This window comes from Haemaphysalis longicornis, unplaced genomic scaffold (assembly GCF_048455015.1).
Source record: "Haemaphysalis longicornis isolate Haplotype H1 unplaced genomic scaffold, Haemaphysalis longicornis Haplotype H1 scaffold_28, whole genome shotgun sequence".
In the NCBI taxonomy this organism is placed as follows: Eukaryota; Metazoa; Arthropoda; class Arachnida; order Ixodida; family Ixodidae; genus Haemaphysalis; species Haemaphysalis longicornis.
The window spans coordinates 2,751,937-2,768,219 of NW_027526329.1; the positions used below are offsets into that span (position 1 = coordinate 2,751,937).

General features: G+C 45.3%; 1 protein-coding gene across 1 annotated transcript in view; it reads right to left on the minus strand.

The window, feature by feature from the left end:
• LOC144172979 (uncharacterized) overlaps positions 1-13,586 on the minus strand; it is a 42,070-nt gene extending 28,484 nt beyond the window's left edge. Inside the window, exon 1 of the mRNA XM_077701566.1 lies at positions 13,363-13,586. Coding sequence (XP_077557692.1) covers positions 13,363-13,479 — 117 coding nt within the window. The 5' untranslated portion in view covers positions 13,480-13,586. The remainder of the gene's footprint in view (positions 1-13,362) is intronic.
• Positions 13,587-16,283: the final 2,697 nt, after the last annotated feature.

The following is a 16,283-nucleotide window of genomic DNA, read 5'->3' on the forward strand; positions in this document are numbered from 1 at the left end:
ATAGTGCTTGCCGCACTTTCGTTTTACGCTTTACGCTGAAAACGTTGGTTTGTGAATCTTTATTACCTAATCAACCTACCGTAACTTATCTTTTGCTCTTAACTGGGCTTACATTTTCTACAAGCGTTTGAAAATCGCATACTAATATGGAGTTTGCAACTGCGGCAAACGAATAGTCGCCAAAGCGAACGAAAGAAGCGTCGTAAGCCGAAATACGAATCGCAAGAACGCTAGTGTTCAGTTGCAATACCATGATGGATTTCACTGTGTTTATTACACCTTATGAACTAACTGAACAGAGCCGCATTCATTACGGCCAGAATGTTGGCGGGGCGCAGTTTTCGCTTTTCGTTCGCTTTACGAGGAACGTTCGGCCGATCCGAATTGTCGGCGTCTTCGTTCAGCAAGCAAGTCACACCACTCGGACTTTAGATCGGCCAACGTGTTCGTGTCGCTGTCCTGTGACATGGCCGTCTGTGAACTCGGAAGTCGGCGTCGCCGTCGTGTTGTTATTGTGTCGGCCTAGCCAACGCACCTTAACATGGAGCGTGTTAGTTATTGTAGTAAAAAAGATAACAATGGAGTAACAGGATTGCAGTACGCGTGCTCCACGAAGCGCTAGTTAACCAAAGTTGCCGTTGCGACCCGTCGAAGATGAGCAGACGACACCTCTCTTCGCCGGAAGTGCGAAAAAAGCCGTCAAAAAGAAGATTTCTGCTCCGTAATCCACATGGAAGAATCGATGACGTACATGGGGGAAGGTGGGGGAGCACAAAAACGCGCTGGAAAGGGTGGGAACACGGCAACAAACTTTGCAATGAAAAAAATGAGCTTTCTGCTGCAAATAAAAAAGTGAAACTTGACACAGATGACGTTGACCAACGAGCCTCACAATTGCGCTTGTTTATTAAGTGTGCTGACAACGCCTTTCAGGGCCCCTTTAATTCCTTGAACAATATATCATTGTTACTTCTCATCGTTGTCGTTGTTGTTACCAAAAATGTCTGATGAACGGTGAAATTTGCCCATCCTGCGTGAGTATTATCACTTTACCGCAGCTCTCGGATCGCCATTTCTCGTTTCATCTATGCGTTGCTAAAAGTGTCACTACCGAGGCGCAGGGCAACACATATCCGCTGATGTATTTGACGACGCTTAGGCAAGGCGTTTTTGTTTTTTATGCCAACCAGAGGGGAAACGCCAATAGCGTTATGCGGAACGTTCTGCTGGAAGGTGTAACAACGTAAACATTGCTTGGAACATTGTCCACTTTAAAGTTAGGCCTGTCCTCCGTTAGGCAATATAGCGGCGCCAAGAAACGCTTTTCGCGGGTCTCCGTGTGAAGAAAAGGGATGGGAGCAAAAAGAGTCGGAAGAAAAAGAATGGGCAATACACCGCTGCTTATGTGCTTCCTGAGACCAAGAAAACAAAGAAGGGGTTGAAGCAAGGAAAGTAAACGCAATACCAGCGCTCACGCCACCGGGGAGTGTGAAAATAAAATGAAGTCAAAAAATAAAGTCCGGACATAGTTACATCAGCGGTGCATTCCTACTATTGGAAAAAAAAAACTCCGGTAGGTTTACGTTAATAAACGTAATTGCGATTCCCCTCATCTTGCTCTACAATAGGAACACAGATTCTATTTTAGCGGTGACGCGTTGCTCCTTTAGTGGGTCCTTTACCGGCAAATTGATCCCCTCAGTGAGGGGTTCCATTGTACTTCAGATTGTGTGTATGCAATCGTCGGCTGCCTCTGCGAGCAGCAAGTACCCTTCAAAGTGCTCCAACATACTGCTACAAGAATGTCTGAATACTTGCATGGACAGTTTTCAGGACTCAGAACATGTCCGCTTACATGCTTCATTGGCGGCGAAATCATTTTCAGACTGCCCGTAGACGGTGCTGTCAATACTTTCTTCAACACCGGCTGTTTATTTAAGATGTAATATACCGGCTCTAAGAAACCGTGTAGGGGTGGTTAATGTAACAAAAAACAATTCGGCCTTTATTCGTTTGAATAAGTTTTGAATATGTTTCACAGACTTCCACACGGTTCCGTTATACAGAAAGAGGAGATAAACAAGTATATCTTCTGCACGACTTCAATGGATTAAACCAACAAAAACCACCAGTCTACGGTTGTGCTCCAAGAAGCAAATGCCTTCTTCAGCGCCGAATATTGGTTTAGTCATTACCCATGCAACAGCGTGCGACATGTGATTACTACGATTGAAGCACCTGGGCTCATCGAGAGGCCAGTCGGCAGCTCCTCGATTGGGCAAAAAGATCTTCAAATATCTATCAAGCAAACACCGGACGGGTTTTAACATAGCGGTAACACACGTCGCAGTGCATCTTCGCACAGAAAGTGTCCCGCCACGCGGTATTTTCAGTGTTATTGTGCTTGGCGTGGCTCCTGATTTTTCTGAACGGTGAACCTTAGAGCAATTTGATGGATAAGGAACAACGTTTTCGCTCTCCCTGTAGAAGACGCCACCCCCTGAAATGCACAGGACGCGACACACGCTCAAAATGTGACTTCCTTGGACGCCCACGGTCGCATCCTCGCATAGTCACTTCCTCGGCCGTCCGCCTCGGCGTACACAATAAAAATGTCACCAGCAGCAGCACGCCCAAGCTTTCCCGATGAGGACAACTGAACCTGTTATTCTGTTATTCCAGGCTTTCCTGTGCATTGTTCCAACGGCAGTGCAAGCTTCAAGCACGGGCCTTGTTTTCGGATGCTACCCTGATGCCACTTTGATCGAATCTACAAGGGACACCGCCTCCTACGCGGTGTCCCTTGTAGACACCGGGACGTTGACCGCATCGACAACACGCTGCACGGACTACATAAGACCAGTGATCGGCGAGCCATCCTGTGTGCACGGCGAAGCTTTCCCGATGAAGACAACTGATCCTGTTATTCTGTTATTCCAGGTCAGTTTGTAAAATGTTACGGAAGCGACAACAGATTTATTATTGCTGTGCCGTGCCCCGAAGTGCCTGCCGCAAATGCTATGCAGTGTCTTTCAATGTTGTTACTATTAGTTGGTGATGTACAGCTCAATCCTGGGCCTGATACTATGCATGATATGCTTGATGAACTCTTGAAAGGACAGAAAACCATAGCTGGAGTCATACGAGTAATTAAAACAACGCAAACGGCATTCTCAGCGCTACTCGACGCCATGAGCCGCAAAATTTCCGAGATTTAAATTGCACTCAAAAGAGTCGAGAGACATCAGGCGAAAACTGCACAGCTGAAAGACGACATAGACAACATGCGAACTGTTATCGAGTGTCAGCAGGACAAGCTAGTCGATTTTGAAGACAGGAGTCGTCGAAACAATCTTTTAGTTTTTGGGATTCGGGAGAGTGCGGACGAAGTTGACAACGAGCTAAGAGAAAAAGTCCTGACCGGTGTATTCGAAAAGCGCCTCGGTGTCTCAGTTACAACAATTGAAAGTATACACAGGGTGAGAAAAAAAAGGTAATGGTAAGACGAGCCCAATAATTATGAGATTCTTTGACTACAATGAAAAGGCTATGGTTTTTAAGAACTGTGCTAAACTAAAGGGCAGCGATATTTCCATCGCAAACGATCTGTCACAGACAACGCTGCAAAAACTACGCAAATTGTGGGAAAGTGCTAAGAGGGAAGGTGAAGGGGCCTGAAAGTAAAGCTAGTGCGTGAAAAAATTACGATTGAAAAAGAAACATTCGTGTGGGATGACGCAAAGGATTGTAGGGTAAAGTTAGACACGAAAAAGTCGCAAAAAGATGATTCAGATTGTCGTTGTAACAACGTAGCAGGGCAATTGGTATTAGTCAACAATAATGCGCGCGGCCTAGCAAACAAAACAGAGGATCTCGAGCGCCTTCGTTTTGAATACAACCCTGATATAGTCATCGTAACGGAAACCTGGTTGCGGCAAGAAATTAAAGACTGCGAAATCATTGCCCCCGCATATAACATGATACGTAAAGACCGCGATACACGGGGCCGTGGCGTCGCAGTCATTCTTGAGGAAAAACTAAGGCTTGTACTAATGCCTATAAGTCCTGATTGTGAAAGTGTCTAGTGTAAAACAGAACTGAGCGGCATGTCTTGTGTTATCGGGGCAGTCTACCGCCCACCGAAGGCTCCTCTTTCCTTTTTAATTCGATCCAAGATTTTTTGTACGTAAATACTTCTGATAAACCTCGGTTATCATCGCAGGTGATTTCAATCTTCCCGGTATACAATAGGATAAACTTGAAATAAACAAAGCACATTTCAAGCACTGGTAAATTTTGTTTGACATAGCATTTACTTATGGCCCTACGCAGTGTGTTGAAGGTCTAACTAGGGTAGGGCCTGCTTCAGAGTCCACCCTTGATCTTGTATTTTTAGATAGCCGGCTGTCCGAATACGATGTCTCAAATAAAGAAGGCATTTTCGATCATTAGCTGGTTTTGGTTTCTAGAAAAAAATTGTTGTCAATCAAACATGGTAGAGACCCACTTTAACTTGCAAAAATTTTTCCAGTGCTGATGATGTTAGTATTTTTGATTATTTAAAATTGTCACTGTACCCCTTCCTAGAGGCGTCTGTTGTTAATGTGTTATGGAACCAATCCAAAGATATTATGAACCTTTGTTCCTGAACGAGTAAAACCAATTAGGAAATACAATCCCTGGATTAATAGAGACATTATTCATTTAAAACGTAAAATAAAACGCATGAGGAAAAACAAGGCGAGCAATAGGTCTGATCTTAGGGATCTTTAACGTACGCTCAAGCATAAATTGTCAGCAGCTAAGGAAAAATATTACTCAGACACTCTGAACCAGTTTATGATTAACTGCCCACAGCGATTGTGGGGTCACCTTTCCCCGTCGCAAGGACAGGTCCAATATATTTCAGTCGATGGATATATTGCAACTGACGAATGGGAAATAACTCGAAGATTTAGCGAATACTTTCACTCTGTGTTTGCTCGTTCCGAAAAATCCTCCGTACACGCGGTATTCAGAGTGGGTGGGTAAGTACTTAGCGATAATTTTCACCGCGTCATTAAATAAAAGCCAACTGCCTGATGACTGGCTAACTGCAAGAGTTACACCTGTATACAAAAGTGGGAACAAATATGATATTGAAAACTAGAGACCTATTTCAAATACCTGCACCGGTTGTAAAATATTGGAACATACACTGTCTAGAAGTCTTTTTACCTACCTCGAAAGTTCTAAGGTAATTTTTCCGAACAGGCACGGCTTCAGACGCAAACTGTCAACAGTAACACAGCTATTCCAGACAATTTATGATTTTGCTAGCGCATTAAAGGATTCAGGTGAAATAGACGCAGTTTGTTTGTATTTATCCAAGGCATTTGATCTCTTACTGCACGCTAAACTTGTAATTAAACTTACTCACTTTGGAGTTAATAAGAACCTTGTTAACTGGATTAAATCATATCTCCCGAACAGATCGCAATATGTCGAGATTAAGGGAGTGAAATCAACTCAAGTAGAGGTCAAGTTCGGGGTACCACAGGGGAGTGTCCTTACCCTGTTTTATTTTTGTGCTATATCAATATTCTTGCAGATATTATTGACAAAAAGCTCACAGTTCGTCTATTTGCGGACGATTGCTTAATTTATTCTAAAATATCCAGTCACAGTGACTAAGTTACTTTGAATTCAGTATTGCAAACAATCCATGCATGGTGCACAAAATGGGATATGAAAATTAATTATGTCAAAACAGTATTCGCCAGAATAACAAACAAAACTAAAAATGTCCTCTCCTTCAATTACGAGCTCGCAGGAAAGGATTTAAAACGTGTCACTCACTTCAAGTATGTGGTGGTCACAATCTCCGAAGATTTAAATTGGACAACGCATATAAATAAATTATGTTGTGCAGGTGAACAGAAATTGTGGTCCTTGAGAAGGAACCTAAACTAGCGACTACGACACCCAAGTTGACTGCCTACACAACCACTGTCCGTCCACTATTAGAATACGCCTGCATCGTGTGGGACCGTTCGAAGAAATACCAAAAGGGAAAAAATTGAAAAAATTCAAAGGAGGGCCACAAGGTTTATTCTATCCAACTACAGGTCATCAGATTCGATTACTGCCATGCTAAATAAAATGAACATGCCACCTCTCACAACACAGCGCCGAGTAGCGAGAATAAAGTTTGTTTACTTAATGCACCGTAACTACTTTAACTATAACACAGAGCAATATTTGAAACCTAGACTTTCTCGTACACTTAGAAGTCGTCACCCTAACCAATTATTGTATATCATGACTCGGTTAAATACATTTACACTCTTTCCTTCACGATACAATTGAAGACTGGAACAATTTGCCGCCAGAAATTACTAAATCAGACTCCTTAGCGCAGTTTGAAAAATCCTTGTTGCAGTACATAAAAGCCGATAGTGCTGTCTCTTCTTGATGATTTGGCCCTATACTGGGGTCCGCGCCCATACGGAAGCTAAGTGTTGTATCCAGTTTGGCTGAATTGCGCTTGTGCAAGAGTTGCTTATTGTTTTGTACCCTTGCACTTTGCACCTTTGCATTTTCAACCTGTGCACAATGTAGCTGAATACTATACTTGTGCCGCATACTGTACCGCATACTGTATCGCACACATCCTGCGTTGCACTCCTGTCTCAGGCGGCAGTTACTACCTCCATGTTCTCTGTTGTACGTCCACCCTGTACCGGCCCCTGGGCTAACAGTATGAATAAATAATTAAATTAGTAAATAAATATATAAACCGGAACAAGAGCTAACTTAAATTGCGTCTTAAAAGCCGCATGGTAAAAGAGCATGAATGAAGTTTAGCAGCCCCCCCCCCCCACCCCTTCCAAAAAAAAAAGCTTTGATGCGCCGAAAACTATATTTGTTTTTTAGGGCGGTCAACAGGCATTTTTCGGCCCGGTTCAAATATCTGAGAAGCTCGGTGTGCACTCGTAACACAATACGTAAAGAATCAAAAGCGGCAGCCGGTACGCCTTGGGTATAATCGGTACCACCAAGGACAAAAATACACATCTAGTGGAGCCGCACATTTTTTACCTCGCATTATTGGCAAACTCAAAGCAGGGTTAGGAAATTCCGCGGATACCATGGACATGGAGTTTGAACTTCGTTGCAGCGCTTCCTTCCCATGGAGAAAACTGGATAAGAGAGATTACCGGACAGCGGGAAGCAACAAGGGAAAGCGCATAGGAGCAGGCGCCCATTTGTCAGTAACAAGACACCGCCACTGGTAGGATGGGGTTGCACGGAGAATTTCGAGAAGTATAGGAGTGGCCGCAGTGTCGGGAGAAAGAAACCAGGGCAGAATGACTAGGATAAGCGCACGGACGAGCTTTGCATTGAAACCTCTCGAACTAGCTCCGACTCATAAAACGTAGAACAAAGTTTTTTTTAGTTCCATTCCGCCCATTCGGGCCGCAGAGGAAGTATGCCTGTACTTGTTGGTGCGGAAAATTAAAATCTTTTATCATGACATCGACCGCCACCCTTGGGCTCCACCTCAGCCATTCCATACGGACCTACAGCGAAGGAAAGACGGGCCATACTTCTACAGGTAACATGCAACATGAACGAAATATACAAATGCCTTTCTGCAAGCATGGACCCGAACGTTGGCTCATTGAAGGTGATTTCGCAGCACGTCTAGACAAACACCACCAAACTAACAGAAATTGGCGCCACACTCGAGCAGCACTGAATAAAACTTCTACAATAAGAACTTTCTCAGTTTCAAAGCAAGAGAAAACCGTGGGAACCGCTTTGTGGACAAATAGAAAGAAGCGTGCACAGGAATTCGGATTTTACGATAATCGGCAGGTTTAGCTACGTCAACTCGGCGTGAGTAATGATGCACGAGCTGTAATTTGTAAAACAATCCTCTGGCGCCTGAGTCTTAGGTCCGTGTCACCTGAGTACCATTTCAGACGTCAGAGTCGGCTAGAGAAAGTTTACTAATAAAAAATTCCCCGCATTTCCCCGAGGGGAAGAATGTGAAAGTGCGAATGCAGGAGGTGAATTTGCGCGGTTCGGTAATGTTCGCGAAAGAGAGATCACACACACAAACACAACTACAAAGAAAGAAAGATGCATTTATTCACAGACACCTATTTGTGTTGTCGTTGTACTTGATTGCTAGAGCGGATCTCAGCTTTGAAATTTCGTGTCAGTACTCCTTTAAGGGGGTGCATTAGCCCTTCTCACGCCCGATTCCTGGCCAATCCCCCACGTGGGTATGTGCCATGCACAGACACCTATTTGTGTTGTCGTTGTACTTGATTGCTAGAGCGGATCTCAGCTTTGAAATTTCGTGTCAGTACGCCTTTAAGCGGGTGCATTAGCCCTTCTCACGCCCGATTCCTGGCCAATTCCCCACGTGGGTATGTGCCATGTCAGCGGCCAGGCAGCGTGCGCCCATCTCCCCCCGTTGCCAAGGAAGACGAGGAGATTCCTGGCCAATCCCCCACGTGGGTATGTGCCATCTCCCCCCGTTGCCAAGGAAGACGAGGAGCGCGCGCACCCGCAGCTGTTGCTATGTGGACGGACGGCGGTCAACGGAATTCAGGGTAGCTTATAAAGTGCATTCGCACTTAAAACCACTTCTATGGTAGACAAATGTGGGTGCCTTCAAACAGACATATTTTCAAGGTTGTTCTTCCTTTCAGACACATATTTTCAGTGCACATAGAATGCCTATACGATTGTTACCAATAACGACCTCTAAAATATTTTCCAACAACACAAGCCAAGCACAAGGGCGCTGTATTATTGTCGCTCATATTTAGGTCTTCGTTGACACTATCTGTTCTTCACTCAGCCTGCAGCAATGCGTGCTTTGCTACATGACCGCGTGCGTTTAGTGTCTATTCTAAACAATGGCTCGACTGGTGCCCACGACAAAATGCTCGTAACCGTATTGCGGTAATATACTTTCATTATCTAGGCTCCTATCTTGTTACTGATCCCTGCAACAAGATGTTCCATTCAACGTTCCATGCACTACATTGCTCCAGTTCACAAACTAGGGAAATGACACGTCATGAGCCGGCGGGAGGTATTTTCAGAAGTTGTTCAGAGCTGACCTCATAGACGTATGGAAAAGGACGTTTATGTTATTTTTCCGCTCAATCACTATGTCTGCGTATTGTGGACGTCCTTCGCAGGCACTGGCGAGTAAACATGCTTTCACATTCGTTGAAGAACCAAAAGACGCACTGGTTTGAAGTGTCAACATTTGTTTCAGTCAACAAAAATGAATAGCCCTTTAAGCGATAGTGTTGGCCTTGTCTTCAGTATTTTTAACAGTTTAAAGTTTAGAAAAATTGAGCGCCACTGAGACAACGACAAGAGAAAGACTACTGAACAAGCGCGCACTTGCAACTTCTATTTATTTGAAGCATCGTCTCGTTCAAATACATGTGTAATCTATTGAAATACCGCTAACAGAAAAGTACACACAAAAAAAAAGTTCAGCAGCTTCGCACTACGTGCGCGAACACTGGGCAAACATCGAAGCTTGCGGCCGAACCTAGCTTATTCTTGGTTCGACTTAGTTTATGCGCGGTTATGCTTGGTGATTCGGACAAGCCTTTTCCGGGGTTATGCGTCGAGACTCGGGCAATGCTTCGGCACGGTGTCGTCGTTAGCCCCCCAAATAGCAATGAACACTCCGTCATTAAAGTATTTACAATGTACGAGTTCCAAGCTTTGCGGTGAAGCTCCAAGTGTAGCGAAGGGTGCAGCGGGATGCGCGGTTGCTGAAAATTTTAAATACAGAGCATTTGAGTAACTCACGATGTCACCCGCGTTGACGTCCGTAGTCCGCACCGCACCCCTCCCTAATATATAAAAAAAATACTATCCGGCGCCAGGTCTTGATCCCTCGACGCTGCGGGCGGAACGCAATGTACATGGTGCTCTAACCACTGCGCCACAAAGCCGACACAGAATTGGAGGCTACGGACGCGCCTTATATCCTTGAGTCATTCAAATTACTGCTGAAGAGCGCTCTCTCGTCAGCAGTTGCCACAAGTGCAACAACATTAACGTAACGCAAACTACTTAACGTCATGCGCCCCCGGAAATGCTCTGCATTTGATCGTGCCCCTCGCGAGGGGGATGTTTCACTGCGTCTTCTCTTGGTCGCGGGACCCGTGGCGCCATCTGGCGGAGGCGCGGCACAACTCGTAGCACTTTCTTTGAAAAAGGGCCTCGAAAGCGTGGCAAATATGAAATAGGGATGATGCGCTTTAACGTGCAACCGCAGTTTCTTTCCAACTGGCTGCTAACCCGTACCCCTCGGGCCTTTGGGGTTTTTCAAGGTGTTCGCCTTGGGAGAAGATTCTTACACCCTTTTCTGTTTTGACGAGGCCTTTTTCACGGCGACATGAACCCATACGAAGGGGTGTCGTTTTCGGCAGCGTTGCTGTGCAAGTGTGCACTAACTCTCTGAGCTGCTTGATTATTTGAACTCGTTCAGTGGCCACGCTTCGGCTTGTGTGGTCTGGCGTGTGGGACGCTAATTAGGAAGATGATTACCGTTGCCGCTCCACGACCTTTAGTATTCTTTTATATTGGCATTCAGTCTTCTATTTACATCATAAAAACTGCCCCACTTGTCGCAACAATCCATCCGGCGACGCGTTTCCAACGCCGTGTTGTACCAGTTGTATCGTGCATCCCCGCGAAGCTTTCCTACAGTCGTGCTTGTGCCACTTGTAGTGTACCTCCAAGAAGAGTCGACACGAGTGCCGTCCAAGCACTGGTGAGGCAAAGCAAAGGTGAAGTGGTGCCGGCGTGCGCGATGATGCCATCGCTTGGCGAGCTTTGCTGAGCACGATCAACGGCCCATCCGCCACGTCAAACAGCATCGTTCTTAAAACGGTAACATAGCTACAGTCAACTTGACGCTTCCCAAAATCGAATTCACTGGCACGCAGAAGCACAGACGTGTCGCTGACGCATTGGTCGCCTTTTTTCTTAGTATAAAAAGCTTCTAAGAGCTCCCTGGTCACTGTATTCTCGCTCCTGTCCAGAATTTCTACCTGCTCAAAAAAAGGCCTGCATTTGGTCTGAAAACATCCGAAAGGCCAGCACTGTTGACAACCCTCCGGCAAATTGCACGTGCGTAATATCGTTTAGTGACGGATTGGGCTCGCGTCCCCTGACATTCACGCATCTGCCCGTCTGACGTATATAGGCGTCCCCGCCTGAAAGGGCCATTTTATTTACTACTCCGACGTCACAGGGCGAAAAACGGTCGGTGTGCTTCTTTTCGCGCTTGTTTCTTTTTGGCTTTCCAGAAATTTTCCGGCACAGGCGACCAGGGTATTGTGGAGCGGGAAACAGAACTGGAACTCGGTACCTTTCTTCCACCTGTTAAAGCTCTTGCGTCACCAGATGTTTATAAGACAAAACAACTGGGTTCACCTTAAGCTGTTCCAGCTGGTTTTGATGAACTTGGCCTTCGGGTTTTCGCAGCTGGGCGTCATCAACACCCACGAAGGCAGAGGTAGAGTAACCAATAGACAGGAGTATATTAAGCTGTGTGTCAGAGCTCTCCGGAACAGCAAGTACGCGCGACTTTCTCAGTGCGGATTCGAAAACCGCAGACGCCATGGCCCTTTCTACCGTTTTTTATCGTGCAGATGCATATTGGGGGAGCTGTTTGGAGCATTGGGGCAATAAATCAAATATTATCTTCAGATAAAAACCCAACATTATTGTCTAAGAACTGCATGGTGTCATGGCTAGGAAACTCGTGCGTAAATGCGAGACTCTTGTAGTGCCGACCAACATTCTCCAAGATTACTTTGGCGGTTTCACGCTTGTGACCTGAACAATGCTTCTTCCTCTTGTCGTTGTCTCAGTCGCGCTGTAATTTTATAGCAATTATGCACCAAACTGTACAACAGTGTGTTTTGATACAGTAAAGAGGTTCCTGGAATGCTTGTACTTAAAGCGCTCTACACGCCGCGTTTCTGAGCAAGCTCCTCAACATCGCACTATTCAAGTGTGCCGTCGATGCCACTACACCACATATGAAGGTAGCACCATAAGGCACATCACGTCACGTCATGTTTACACCATCATTGCCGACACTCGCAATACATGTTTGCAGCCACATGCAGTGGCGCAATATGTAGGTACCACATCGAAGACAATCGAAATCGTAAGACTGTAGCAGATCGTGAATAATGTCGTCTCAAGGAGAAAAAGGAAGAATCACTGTAGAAGTCGGAGCATCCCTGCAGAGCGCGGGAGCAAAGCATCCCTTAAGTTAGATTGGAAGTTATTGCTTTTATTTTTAGGGCCCTTAGGAAACGCAAAGTTGTACTTGGGTTTTTTAGGATAGTGACTTTCCTAGTACCACAGCTCTGCTGTAAATTGTAGAAATGAAATACTGCCGCATTTACCTTTGAATACGGCTACGCAGGACGGGAACGAGACTTATTTGGGGTATTTCGAGGTTGGGCGCCACATATATCATGGTGACCCAGTCTCTTTACTCATCTATACACACACGGTAAGCGTAACCTGCCAAATGTACAGCTTGTTTGCGGCCTTGATGGTTTAGCCGCAAGTGCGAGATAGTTTACCCGCAAGTATATTTACCCGCAAGAGCGGGTAAATATACATGATCATACGCAAGCATTGCTTTCATTTCTGAAGTGGAAAATGGGGATCGTCACGGTGGCTATGTGACCACGCCAAAGTTGGGTGTGGCCGATTTCTGTTGGTGAACTTTTCTTGCCGAAATATTAGTTTACATACACCACTCGCATCAACTTCAATTAACAGAAATACCTAGGAACGCTTAGTAACCGTACGTTTTCTAACAATAGGCACTGTATCGTAACGTAGCCGTTTATTTACGAGACAATTTGCATGGTGGTAGAACTGTTTTTTGTGCACTTCCCCCCTTTATTGTAGCTTACGCGTGTGTGCTACCTTCTCCGGTTTTTTGCTCCTGTAAAGGAAGGGTTCTCGGATGAGTTTTGTAATCTTCAATGCGGGATTGAAGGTTTTGGTTTGATGAGCCTAGAGTCCGGCGGTAGTTAAAGCTTTCCTCCGTGCAGCGGCACCATGGCCCACCGCTATACTTTTACATTTCACGATAACGCTTGCGTTAAAGTCGCAATGCACAAACGAAAATAATAACGTAGAAGGCGTATCCACCGGGGTGCGAGATTTATGCTTTCAATGCCATCATGTTTTAAGGAATCCGCGCTCCATATCACCAGAGGCTAGGTGTACAACAAGCGCATTCTTTTACGGGCACGGACATTTCATATTTTGTGAAGCATTCTCGCTTAGCCTTACCTTGAATCCATCAACAGGTATGTGGTAGTAATCAGGAACTGGAATAACCCGAGGCGTTTTCACGCAGAAAGAGAGCCAGGGTATTACATAGCAAATGGCGTGAACAAAGAAGATCATGCTTCAGCAGATACCTAGGTTGCTGCTTAAAACCTAAACACAGTGCACACTGAGCTGTTTCGATGTGAAGTGTAAGGGGCTCTCCAAATCCTGCAAGCTACGTACTCCAGATGTGAACACCTTGTTGCCAATTCTAAAAAAAAGAGCCTGCAACTTTCAGCGGTACTTTACACTTTTTTCCAGCCCATGACCTAAATAAATTGCCCACGTACTTATTTTAACAGCCTTTTTCCTCGCATAGAGCAAAAGACATTACGGCCAATGTTCTCTTTCAGATCGCGGATATGTCAGTTTTGCTACTCTGCACATGGGAGCTTGATAAAGGGAGGATGTAAAAGCATTTTTATGGAATCGATATTTTAAGTATGCGGGCACACGTTTCAGAAAACGCGAACCTGCCCATACATATTCTGAGATATTTTGGACTCCTTTTGTGTTTCAGCTTTACGTTGTCTATGAGCAGTCACTTGGATGTCAAACAATGGTTACTTGCGCTGGAAAAATAAATATTTGCACAGGTAGATTCACTAATACCTGAGACTGTCAAGTTTACATATATCCCATATTTCTTTCTTGCTGCTATAAAAAGAACAATGCAGCTGCTATCTTTCGGGCTCCTTTGTTAGGGCTCCTTCATATATACGACTTTGTATGTATACTTCACTTTTCGGGCTTAAATTTTATTTTGTAGAATGCCTCTCAGTGGCAGTAATCAAGAAAAAGTTGAAGTAGGTATAAGAGGGCAGGTACGGAGAATGCTAATGATGGTTTGTTGCATCTCAGTTTCACAAAATATGTCATTCTAGTGCCTATACGATAAATCGTTTTGTGATACTTTATTAGCAGCTTCCCTGAGAGATAAATCATGACATTTTAATACGTATGAAGAGTGTTTTCAGATAGACAGACCAGTGCCAAGCCTGGAAACGTTCTCTACGGATGAATAGTGTTGTTTTTGTTGGCTTCCTAGTGAAATAATTGTTCCTTATAACACTGGCATTTTTTGAGGCAGGCAGAAATTCTGTACGCATCCGTTATTACAACCTGCTACGACTGTGGAAGTCAACGTAAATCAGAACTTTGCGTTAAGTATTGAGTGCTGCCCGTTTGATTAAAGTTTGACACAGTTCGGCTTGCTGCTACCAGCAAGGAGCTTACGCTGAAGCAGTTGTTCAAAAACGCCGCGGTTTATTTGCCGCTCACAACAATTGATACTTCATGATTCAAGACCGGCGCCAGGGACGGCATTCGAAGACCGGGTGGTCCTTCCTGAGTATTATCGCCGCGCGTTTACAACCGGCGCTGATTACCCTCGGAGGTGGTCGATGCTGCTCTCGTCAGGAACCACGTGTGACAACAGGCGCCTTCCACAGGGGTTCCCACTAAAACCCATCGATACACTGCCCTCGCCCGCCGCCTATATTAAGTAGCGCCAGGCAGCCCTCCCTCTTTCATTTTCTCCGAGCTATGGAAGCAGATCTGCCGCCATGTTTTGTTTCCAGCGTTTCCACGCCGACTCCGTGACCACCCAATCGTGGCCAGTTGGTACACGCATTGAATGGAGCTGCGTTGCTACTTTGCTTCCCAGGCAATGTCTAAGCCCCGGTCCCATAGTGCTTTCGTCCGCCGCATAATGAACGTCGTCGGCGGGCGTCATTCCTTTTTTTCGCCGTCGACAGCCAAATAGCGTTTCGACAGCGCGCATAAGCGTGGACGTATTTGCCGCCCGTGACTGTTATCGCCAGGTGTTTCTCCAGGAATGAAATCAAGGGCGGGGGTGTCTCAAAAGCGTAGGGGGGAGGGGGTGGGCAGGAGAGGCGGGAGGGTAGGTAAACTACCTAAAATGCTTCTTTTGTGTCCGCTAGTTAAATCTTGGACGTCTCTCTTCGGCAAAACAAGTTAAGTAAGTTTTCATTCTAAATTTCCACATGTGCTTGATGCCAGTCAATCTGCATAACTTAGCAGGTCCATCACCAGTATTTCAGCATTGTAAGAGATAATCAATCAACTAAAATTAATTTTAAAATGCCATTTGACTTCACTTTGCCCATTGTTGGGACTTCCTTTTCCTCACCGGCAGCAGCCGACGTCGATCATCATCATTTTCATTACGCTCCTCATGAGATGTCGCATGCTGTCGTGGCTGAGCCGGCTTGCGCCCGCTTTTTATAGCCGTTTCCATTAAAGCTTCATCCTATCAAGACGTGTCGCTCCGCATGCTCACCGCGGTGAAGTATGCTTTTTTAAAATTTAATTTCTTTATAAAATATGCTTGAGGTTGTATCACTTGTTTCCAATATTAATTAGCGTTGTGTGCATTTAAACACGTTCTCCATTTATAGTTTTGGGCCTCGAACTACATCTCTTCCTTTTTCTTTCCACCTGACGTCAACTACAGCTAAAGCTTCAGATGAGGCATCATATCTTCAGAGAAATTTGGTCCCTGGTTGGAAGTAAAGCTCCTTAAAAATAAGCAGACAGGCGCGTATATTCTCTTTCTGTCTCGCTTTGGATGGTAACGTGGTGTTTCACTCCCTTTATTGGGGCCTGACCAAACTGCCCAGACGTTTAATACAAGAACTGACATGAGCAATACTTGTAGATTCAAGGGGGGGGGGGGTTGTCAAGAAAAACTAGGGGGTCTACACACCCCCTATGTTGTTTGTAGGACAATCTCTGGTTTTCGCTCAACGCTGAACGACGGAAATTGCTAGGGAACAGGTTTTTCGAACCCCGCGCAAGCGGAACTAGGCGGGGGCACTCTTCAAAGGATGGCGCTATTTATAAAAGCGGACGAGACTGTG